General features: G+C 42.8%; 1 protein-coding gene across 1 annotated transcript in view; it reads right to left on the bottom strand.

Moving 5' to 3' along the window:
- Nucleotides 1–310: 310 nt before the first annotated feature.
- The window catches only part of poc1b (POC1 centriolar protein B), a 45430-nt gene continuing 33683 nt past the window's right edge, over nt 311–12057 (bottom strand). Inside the window, exons 11-12 of the mRNA XM_034588574.1 lie at nt 1421–1723; nt 311–1096 (exon numbers count right to left, since the gene is read on the bottom strand). Of these exons, the coding sequence (XP_034444465.1) occupies nt 938–1096; nt 1421–1723 (462 nt within the window). The 3' untranslated portion in view covers nt 311–937. The remainder of the gene's footprint in view (nt 1097–1420; nt 1724–12057) is intronic.

Here is a 12057-nt window from a genome sequence, read left to right as displayed (position 1 = left end):
AAAAGTGAGCGATGATAGAAATTAAATACTCATGATGACTTAAAATGTAAAGATAATATGGAATATTATAATCAAACTTATTGATACTGTGTTATAATGTTGACTTAATTATATTTTATGAGATCGATCAGCATTTCTTAACATTTAGAGTAATCTTATTATTACAGTATTACGTAAAAATACGTATGATAATATTTTTCTGGCAGTACTCCTTATCAGTCAAAGTTAATCTTTTGAACTGGTATAACCCAACATCATAATAAAGGTCTGTAGTCTGGGCAGGAATACAGACAATACTCATAACATCAGTGCAATACAGTATGACATTTATTCATATAAATTATTTTGGAATGAGGAAGTGTAACTGAGCCAGTATGTAGCACAATGCAGCTTTAAACCCCATGGCATTATGCAGAGATACAAACAGGGTGCAATGAGAAATGTTACAGCAGAAGCAAATGATGCACCACACACACACACACACACACACACACACACACACACACACACACACACACACACACACACACACACACACACACACACACACACACACACACACGGAGGTCACACAGCAGACATGCACCGTCTGTTTTCATAGCTGCAGCTGTCCGGTTTGGATGTAACATCCATATCAACACAATCACACACACGGACAGACACAGACACACACACACAATTACGGACACACACACTAATGGAATGTCTGCTTGGCTGTACAGCTGGATATACTTGAGAGCCAAAGAAAGACAGAGAAAATTTAACAATCGTAAATTTAACCCAACCCCCCCCCCCTAATTTGAAAAACAAATGTCGTTAGTCTGAGTGTTGTCCCCAGAGGTGGCCTGTGACACACACACACCGCACACTTTCAGCCTTGGTCAAGCAGTGTTCAGTCCGTGTTTGTGCTGCAGTCTGTGAGGAGGCGAGGTCATCCTCAAGTGAAATGGACGGACGATCCATTCGTCTCCCTGCTGTCCATCCTCCGCCTCTCTCCTGATGATCGCACATCCTTGAAAATCTTGGATTGCTGAAAGAGACACTCCTTCAGCTTGTCCTCTGTCAGGGTGAGACGCTCCTCCAGCACTGAAACAGTCTGTTTGAAGTGAGGATGTATATAATTAATATACCACGTGTTGATAGAGTAATTAGTTGAGAATCAAAGTCTGCGTGAGCGACAGAGGTGGCTTTTTAGTTTTTGTGTCATGGCACAGTGTGTTTTCAGGACAGCACAGAATAGCAAGTGACGTGACACTAGGATTCAGCCCTACAGTGGAGAGATGACCAACCTTTAAATCTAAACTGTTGGCCTGCTTCCAACACCTTCACATTCCTTTCCCCATTTTTATGATGCTCTTGGGGGATTTCACAACCTGCCAGTATCATGAGATGAGGGTTTGGACTTTCACTAATAACTGACCTGTGTGAGTATATCCAACTGTTGAACAATGTGCCTCAGGGTGGAGTCCAGACTTGATTGATGACCGGAGAGGACTTCCTGCGGGTTAATCTCCTCTGTCTCCTCTTCTTCCTCTCTCCTTCCTCTTCCTCCTCCGCCAGCCCCAATCTGGCTCCCCAAACTGGAACCCTCCCTACGGGCACTTTCGTCCCCCTTCCATCCTTCCTCTCTTAAATTGGCAACATGACACGCCGGCAACCTGTTGGAGTGGTGTCTGTTGGCGGCAGCCTGTGTGGGCATCAAGCGTGTCCGACCGTTTAAGAGCTGGAGATGAAAGTGAAAGAGAAAAAAAAAGACTGGACTTCAGCGGATTGATATTTATGTGGGTGTTTTTTGACAGAAGATCTGGCTTGAGTTTGGCCCTCATCAATAGTATTGCATACCAGATGAAGTCCACATGAAATCGAATCACCTTTGAGAAACCCAACAGTTAATTGAGGACATGCCAATAAAACATGCCTCTCAATTAAGTGTCTAGCGCAATGACTGTCTGTCTGCTGCACCCGGCTGCTCCACCTGTCGCCTCAATAATGCGGAGGAATTGTTGCTGCGTTGTGCATGTGTGAAAGGCAGACTACGGGTAAACTCCGGACCCAATTCTCATGTCTGAAAAGGGCTTAACTGATCTGCCTCCCTTCACCCTGCCCGTGCTCTCACTGCACATGTTTGGAGTCTTCAGGTGAGACATACACGGCTGAAGCAGGACGATAGTCAGAAGTTAGCGAGAGCGAATCACGGAAAAGTCGGCTTCTAGAAGTGGTCAGTCAGTGCACCATCATGTGTTTTGGGGACGTAGTTTTGACAAGAGGGACGTTGGGAGGCGGTGGGATCAGTTGCAAATGCAGCCTAGCTTTTCCAGCCTCACCAACCCTAAACGTATTAAAACATTGTAAAAAGAGCTCAGAACTGTGGTCGGCATAATCTCCCTGTTTGAAATGTGCAGGCATCAAAGTGGGAGAGAGAGCGAAACACAGCGGTATTCATTAGACTAAACTAATAAGCAACAGTGATACTTAATGTTAGGCAGGGTTAGCCAACATCCTTCCTGTCTCTTTGTTGTGTCAGAGTGGGCCTTGAGTGTGTTGTAACTTGGCAGAATGAAGAAGGCGGATGACTCACACTGCTGGATTACTGACTGAACGACAGACTTTGAGACTGACTTGCTGGCTAAAGACAAGTTCACTAGGTCATTTGCACTCTGAGGCAGCGAGAGCTAAAGCCCAGGACCAACACGGAGAGAATTACTTCATTTTTAATTGACCTATACATTTATTGAGTGTTCCCTTGATGGTGTAAAGACAACAAAAAACACATAACGAGGGAGATTGAAAAAATAAGAGCGAGAGCACTATGTTCAGTTTAACCAGGGACACATTTCCTTTGTTCCTCATTTATCCGGGCAGAGACGTCGGAGCAAGACTTCATATTACAACTGGTTTCATACCAGTAGCTTTACATTTCAGGGACAGTGTTGGAGTGGTGGCTGCTGAGAAGCTCTTCTAAAGCTCCAGGTGTTGAACAGCAGTTCTCAGGAGCACCTATACCAACCAAAGCAACTTTCTTATCACAAAACTTAGACTTCAATGAGCAGTTAAAATGAATATGACAAGCAAAGCAAGTCAAAACAAAGTCATCAAACAAAACGAGCAGAGTTGCTTACTGCAGTCGAGTATTACAAACACCACACACAATCACACGTGGAACCACTGCACTCAGATCACTAATAATCAGCATGAAGCAAAGTTGGGCTTTGGGCCAAAATAACAGCAACGTCTTGTTTGAAAGGTGGAAGTGCATGAAGAGAAACAGGGGGGAGATAAACGAGGGATGTGTCAAGAGGATGGAGGAGGAAGGAAGAGAAGGGTGAAGAGGAGGAGGGTGTCACACATTCCCAGCCTAATGCATGGAGCAATTGATTCCAGCTCGCTTCCTGAGCGCTGTCCTCACTTCAAAGGCAGCGTGGAGGGAGGTAGGAGAGGAAGGAGGGATGGAGGGTGGAGAGGAGGAGAGTGTGAAGGAAGAAGGAGAGAGGGCTGTGTTACAGCTCCAGAATGGAGGTGAACAAAGCTGTCAGTGTGTGGACGGTGTCTCTCTATTGATATCTCTGCTATGATATCACTCTTTGTGTTTCCTCGCTCTTTATCCTTCAGCCCCCTCCTCCTCTGTGGCCACATCTGGCCAACATCTGCTCCGATCCTTTACGCTCAGCAGATCCAGACCTCCAATCCATCTGCACCCCCGCAACCCCCCTCCGCCAGGAAGTTTGGGTGCAATCAAACGTTTAACATGCAGGATACCCCTGCTGGCCCGACACACACACACACACACACACACACACACACACACACACACACACACACACACACACACACACACACACACACACACACACAGTATAGAATATGACACTAATGATCCTTGCAGCAGAGCAATGGGCAACATGATTACATGAAAATATTTAACGGAATCCAACAAAAACATTTAAATAAAACTTATATGTATACAGCTGAATGTACAAAATCATGATATCATGCAGATCTACCATGATATAGCCCCAAGAGATCCATCCAGTTAAACAGAACACTGCCAACAAGTCAAAAATAAGTGTATAAGGAGCTAAACTGCAACACAGTGCTAAAGCACAACATCCACAAAAAGAACCTCATAATTATAAGGGTCATTTCTGAGATAAAATCATCCCCGCTAAGCTCTGTAGAATGTCAGGGGTCGTGTCTCGCTGTAGCTGCGTTCAACAGTGGCAGGAATGTGGTGATGGCTTGCTGCCAGCCAGGGTTTTCTGTCCGATGGGAGATGAGTGGGTGGTTAGGGCAGGGGTGGCAGGGCCGTGCAGAAACTAGCCACTGAGATACAAGGCGGCCAGTGGGAGTGACGTGACCGAGCCCCAGTGCTGGTAAGTTTACGGGAACAATGTTCACGTTGTCTCCGGGTGGAACACTATTGGAGCGCTGTCTTACAGCATTATGTTCTGTGAGACACGCAGGCTCAGCCCACAATGTTTGGTGAAAGGTTAATAGGTCATTAGGGTTGTTGGTGGAATAAAAAGGATATTCTGGATTCAATATAATGGGAATGTTTTGTGTTGTAAGCCAAGTAAATGTTTGACAGGTTTACAACTTGTTTCCACAGTTTTGTTTGGAAGTGTTATATCACAGCTGATAATCAGATGTAAAGTAATACACTTGTTGAACTGACAATAATTATTCACTGCTAATATGGCTGGGAGCATGTTCACATGACTGCAGAAGATTTACCTAACATAGCAATCTCATCTGTCAGAATAGCAGCCCATGTTAAAATGTTAACAGCATCTGTGATGTTTACGATCAAACGCATCCTCAAGGGAAAGATCAAAAATAGTCTCCCCTCCATTCCTAAATCAAATCACAGATGTCTGATCAAAACCATGATTAGCATCAGCACCAGAATTAGCTACGCTCTGTCTTTTGGCAGGAAACTTCAGACACTCTGACCCTTACATAAAAAGCTGTTTGATCTTAATTGAAGGGCCTCTCTGATGTTGCGCCTCCCTGCACCACCTCCCTGCTCTACCTTCTCCTCTTCAAATAACCTGCCTGATGTTTGTTACTGAGCATGAAAATCCTCCTCATGATGTGAGCAAAGGTCCTCCAAAAAAGTACACTTCACTGACTACACTCATTCTGTCTGATGTTGTTTAAAAACGACAAGGGAACAGCGACAACTGTGTACATCCTATATTTTCACAGGAGTGTGCGTACACACAAGGTTTTTATGACAGTAACTAAATGTCCACAATGTAAAATGTAAATCAGCAGGCCGTGTCTCATGAGGTGGTGTGCCACGACGATCACTAGAGGACACAGATGGGCTCTCAAGCCCTGTGATGTTTAGTATTCACGCTGAGCTGATGGCCTCATCATGCCCAGGCACTGGCTGTGTTTACAGGGAGACCATAGTGCAACAGACATTTCACAAGTGGCACTTAAGACGAGAGCGTGACCACACAAATTCAATGAAATGACACTTCATTTTAATATATGTGATACCGGGTCTTTTAATTGATCAGTTTCATTTTGAGGGATATATTCAAGAGAATTTGGGAATGAAATGTCTGACTTAACAGTGATAGAGGAATCTTCAGTACGATAAATGACAGTAATATAGAGTGATTATACAGATTTCACTTCAGTTCATTATTTTTTGCTTTAATTTACTTTTGGCACTTCATCACAATCATCAATAGTGGCAAAATCTTTTTGCAAACTCATTTAAACATTAAAATTAATAAAATAATGAATTTTAAATGAAATTTAAGTGTGAAATCTCTCATTTTCATAAAAAAGGATCTGAATGCTTTCCAAGGTCTGTGTATGTATCTGCTGGAGTTTGATGAGACTATTGGTTGATTTCAATAATTCCATAACAAGTTGCTTCTGTTGATATTTCTGCCTTTTGAATTTCTCTTTCCGTTGTGTTTTCTTTTCTAACAAAACAGGGTAAACTGGGTCAACTCTCCGGATTTTACCTGGAGGTCATGTCTGTCAGGAAACAGGCTGGACAACTGTCGAGCTCTATCTGTTAAGAGTGTGGTAAATAAACCACTGCTTTATTTCTTACTGTGCCTTTTTATCCAGTGTGTCATGACTACATGGTGGCGGGGCTTTGTCTGAGAGGAGATGAGGGGACAGAGCTGAAATAAACTTGAATGTGAGTGAAGCAAAAATTAATTCTAAAAAGGTGACGAAAGGTGAAGAAATACATGTCAGTATTTATATGCTTAATTTTGAAATTATTGTAATGCAACAATTTCAGTGACCTTGGTGTGTACCCATCACATTGCCCTCTCCCCTTCTTTCCTGTATCCGATGGTTGTTGTGGTGCTGAAATTGAAAAAGGAGCGCTTCCTGGTCACAGGATGCCATGTAATGCCATTAATAAAGCAGGCTCCATGGAGAGAGGAAATCCTTGTTAAAAATCAAAGCAGGCATTAGCTGGCCCTGACCCTCGGCCCTGGTTTCACTTTCCTAAATCTGCAGAGCAACACACAGACAAGCAAATTGTTGCCCTCTGGACACACATGCATGTCGAGCAAACATAAATGGTGGCTTGTACACAGTTGGCTGCCATCTGTACCAAAAGACGGACACGCACACGCACACACACACACACACACACACACACACACGCACACACGCACACACAAATAATTACTCACTCAACAACTGCCATCAGAAACACTCAAACAGCTGGAGTCACTCTTCTGAATTCTTCTCTTGATTAACAGCAGTCAAGGCCGTGCTCTAGTCTCAGCACACAGTCACACAGAGGAGCCCTCTTGAACTCAGTGAACCTCTACAGCTATGTACACATTACATGCTGAAGGGGCCCAAAAGTGACTTTCTTTTGTTGCCTCCAAGTGACTCACAGAAGTGTTAACAAACAAGATGTGTTATATAGCATCTGCACCACTTGCACACGTGTTGCAAGCTGTTTAGCTTTTTGTCACTTTCTCATTCTCGCTCTCATCATTTATTGTCCACCACAACAAATAATCCCGCACATGTACGCTTGCACAGCCATGTCATCCCTGTTTAAGATTGGACGGTCGCACGAATGCCATTGATGTTACTCTTGTATGAACAACACATTTCAGTTAAAGGCTACTTGTCATGCACTTTATGTGCAAAAAGAGTTACGTCCACTTGAAATGATGTAACCATCAGGCGACATTGGCGTGGTTGTTAAGAAATACATCCACATGGTGACGGTGGAGGAGGTTGCGATAAAGTTACCTCTGAAGTAAGATCATACAGAAGCCTGTAGTTTCTAACCAACTGGCAAAGTCTCTCCACAGAAAGTTCTGCCAGTGTTGAAATGTCTTCCTCGTGTATTATGGTCATTTTGTTTGAGCTATTGGCTACACTGCCCCCCCCTGTCTGTTTCATCGGTACACGCAAACCTTCAGAAGACATGCCCAAATATGAATGCAATACACGCAGAATACGGTAAGCAGGCTACGGTAAGCAGGCTACGTCCTTTCTGTGTATGTTGAGGATTTCTCTTCCAGGCTGACCAGTGGCCAGTTTGATGACCTGCCTCGACCTCCGAGTCAGTGCCAGGACCTGTATCTGATGAGTTTCATTCTCAGCACTGATTGACTTTCGCAACAAGCAAATATTTCAATTCAAGCAATTGAAGCCAATGACTTGCCAGTGATTTTGCGTCACGGGATTGACTTTGTATGTAATCTCATCGCACGAAAAACTCACCGTAAGGTCTGCGTTTTAGATTTTGACTTTGATTTCCTGGACTTCATTGTCCCACCTAAGGTAACACACTCTCAACGCCTCAGGCCCCTGCTTGGTCAAGGTTGTTTTCGGACTGAATGCCCACTTAATAATAGCAACAGTAGTAGCACCACTATTATTAGTAATAGTAGTAGCAGCAACAACATTAGTATCCAATGTCAAGTCAAATATATCTGTCTTCAAAAAGTAGCCTGCTTCCTGTGTGGAAACACACACAATATCCTGTTTCCCTCCGCCACCGACCTTTAACCCAAAGTCAGGTGGCAGCTAAAACCGGCAAGTGATCTTTGTCCACTGTGTTCTGTTGGTGCTGCCAAGACACCACATCAGAGGATTCATTTTCCATTCATCTCTGTCACACCTAATTGTCAGGTACCCAGGTGCAGTACCCACACCCACACCACACTATTGTATCACTTCAAACAAAACACACACAGTTAAGGATGTTCACACCCACACATGGACACACAAACTGACACACCAAAACATATGCACACTGGGAAAACAGGCAAGCACACAGTCACATGAACACACACAGACACACGCACACACACACAGATAATACAAACAGATCCAAGTTGTGTAACTATAATTTAGCTGGAACCACTGATCTGAGCTAACAGGATCTTTGTCAGAGGTGTGGCAATGTGTTTTTTTTTTTTTAATAAAGGTGGAGCTAAACGTTGAGCAGGAAGCCAAGAATGGATTTTTGTGGCTTTGAGGAAGTGGATACATCCTCTTGACTTCTCAGTCTTCCTCCTCTCTCTTCTATCTGTCTGTCTCTGACATCCGCACAGCAGCCACCCACACACTCAGACGAAAATATCCTGCTTGGCCGCGGATTGACATTAAATACAGTGTGTTTTCTGACCGCATCTCTCAGACACACACACACACACACACACACACACACACACACACACACACACACACACACACACACACACACACACACACACACACACACACACACACACACACACACACACACACACACACACACACACGAGTGGGGACAGTAAACACCTCGACCATAGCCAATCAAAAAACTAAAAAACAATACCGTCCTGCTTTGATTCAATGGCAGCTGAACCTGATATCATAGCTCAGTGTACAAATGCACACACATGCACGCGCACACACACACAATAATCCAAGAATACTGTGCAGTGCTGCAGCCATTTATTCATAACACATGATCCTCACTGAGACTTGACGGAACTAGTTTCCTCGTTGGCCTTACTATTGCACTGCACGGTCAGCATTTATCTAAATATATATTGATAATAAATTAATAGACCGTTTTATATTTTATAAATCGATATATTCATTTGTTCATTTATGTATTAATGCGATTGGAGGGAAGGTGTGGATTCCATCTCAATGGCAAGATATATTTCTTTCAATGTGTGAATATCCGTATACAGGGAAAGAGAGGGAAAAAGTGAGATTGATGTAGGTATAGAATGAAGTTGAATAGACAGAGACAAATGTATAACCCCTAGACCAAAGCAAAAGTATGTATACTATTTATATAGAATAAACAAATGAGGTCGGCTTTTGGTTTTGAAACTGCACACCCTGCACAATACCATGGCAGTCAATCTGTCAATATGAACACTGGAGCACGTTTACTATGACTAAGATTGTAGTGCAATAACTAATACTTTACTGAGACAAATATGTACAAGGAAAAAATAATCTTTAATCAACGGGATAAAGAATAATAATGTTTATCATTTTAACTATATCCAAATGGTATACTTAAAGTTGGTAATTAACTCTAAACTCAAATTGTAGCTGAGGCTGATTAGAACGTCATTTGATATGTGGCTATTTGGTCATTTACCAAAATTTCTGGACAAATTTATCCTGTTAATGGAGCTAGATGAAAATGTTAAGGAAACAAAACCCCCCAAAAAATGTTAATACAACCAAACTACATGTTTATCTATCGAATTAACATAATTAAATACCAATTTTTTCAATGCAAATGAGCAGCGGTTTTACTCTGAGCTCCCTACTGACGTCTGAGCTTGTCACTCTAATTCTTAGGCTGAGTCCAAACACCCCACAGAGGAAACTCATTTCAGCCACGTCCACAATCCACTATCTATGATCTATTTCTTTTGGTCATTACTCAGTGATCATGAACATAGATGAGGGTCAAAAAGTAAACTGACAAATAAGTCGAAAACTTTGCCCTTTGGTTCAGCTGCCTCCTCACCACAACAGTCTGGTACAACGTCCGCATTATCGCTGATTTTACCACAATCCACCTTGTGGCCTGCATTTTCACATCAGCTGCAAACCAACCCAGTGTGCACTGAATCTCATGATCTGTTGAAGCCAACAGAACCAGATCATCGGCAAAGAGCAGGGACTGTCCTCACTCCAGCTGCGGCTTGAAATGCCGTCCATGAGTAGAACCCAGAAAACATCGGGGGCAAGGGGATACGTTTGTACAGTCCAACGACCGCTGTAAACATGTTTGATTATGTGCCATGGATATGGACCAACTTTCACTTTGGTTATACAAAGACAACCTGGCTCATAGCAGCAGGGTTAAAATGTGCTGCTGAGTAGAGTCCACTCATGGTGGCTCCTTTAGAGCATTGGAGTTGGGTGTAAATGATACTGGGTCCAGAGCGATGTGGACAGAGAAAGAAATTATACCAGGATGGAGGAATAAGGCAACACTTTATATCAGTGTGAAGATGAACTCGGCACTCTGACCCACTTCCGCAGTATGAATGCAAGAGCATCTGTCGCCCAGTCCTACCAAGAATGAAGATGCCTCATCGCCTGGCGCCGCTTAGCTCACAGAAAGAGTTAGAGAGAGGTAATATAGAGACAAAGAGTCTCATCATCAGTCTTATTGCTGAATATCGTTATCAGAAAATAACGCTCCTAATAATGAGTAAGTGATAGGACGTAACTGAAACTGCTGCTCTGTCTCAATAACACACATCAAACTAACATTCATCATTCATTTATTAGATAAATGTCAAGAAACATGACTCCAGATAAATTAATGAGATTCTTGTCATGGTGTTAGCTGCAATCTACAAAGCAAAACAGGAGAGATCATGCAAAGAGTGTAACAGTGACTTTCCACCTTTACAACTGCTCGGGTTCTGTAAGTAAATTGCGTAGCTTGAGGTAAGTCTACATTGGATGGATACAGTACTATGACTGATAATTAGGATTACTCCTTCTGGAACCACACTGTTGAGCTTTATAAACGGATATGTAAAGGCCAGAAGATCCCAGTTTTGCTACTAATGAACAAAGATCATTCAAAGACGAAAGTCTTTGCTTGCAAATATGTTTCATGGTGGAACACTTACATTGTGCTAAAGATGGACGCAGTACTGAGAAAATAGGGCTTTGAAAGCATCCTGCAAAAAAGGTTGCCTGATCTTCAGCACATATGGTAAAGCACTTGCAGCGTTCATCTCAAGCTTGAGGACACCTTCAATTACACAAGTTATGATCTGCACCAGTGCCGGCTAAAGTCCCTGATAATCACCAGTTGGCTTAGAAACAACAGACAAATTCTGATTTGGTCATTAATGACACAAACTAAAGGAAAGATTTGAGTTGGCACTTGAAATGGCAAAAACAATGGCGAAACAACGAGAGGAGACTTATTCATTTGTGTTTCAGTGGCAATGTTCGGATGCAGTCTTTGGTAAGATAGGATTCAAATAATGTGCTAATGGGAGTCAAAGGCGTGATGTAAACCAGAGATCACACCAGCCACCTGTCAACATGTTGACGTTCTAACCCATGAGTAACTGAGTAGTCATTACAAGATGATTATAGATGGTGCTCAGGGCTCATGGGTCGCACAACACCCATCTTCGAACGTGGCCTTCATTCTGATCTCAACAACACACATGTAAAGATTTGAGACTGTGTCTTGCAGGCTTGTGACGCTATTGCGGTGACAATGTCTGTCCACACAGACAGACAGACATATTAACACCTGTTAAAGTTCTCAAAACAGCTTCTTAGTTCCAGCCACAATAGGTGTTTCAAAGACTACATTTTGTCATGATGACACACACCGACTAAAAAAGTGAAAACAATATATGTAATGCTGTCATGGCTGGTAAAAAGAACGACAGTTGATTGTGATTTGCAGCGCAGATGAGAACTTAGCCTGGCATTGCCTAGTCTAGTTTGCATTTATTTAATGGGTCTGGAATCATTAAGATCATTTTTGATTTCCAAAGGGCATTTGTCACTGACCAGACCATCAACCAATTAGAGCAGCGGAACGTG

Source organism: Hippoglossus hippoglossus, chromosome 6 (genome assembly GCF_009819705.1).
Source record: "Hippoglossus hippoglossus isolate fHipHip1 chromosome 6, fHipHip1.pri, whole genome shotgun sequence".
NCBI lineage: Eukaryota > Metazoa > Chordata > Actinopteri > Pleuronectiformes > Pleuronectidae > Hippoglossus > Hippoglossus hippoglossus.
This window is presented reverse-complemented; position numbering and strand designations above follow the sequence as displayed.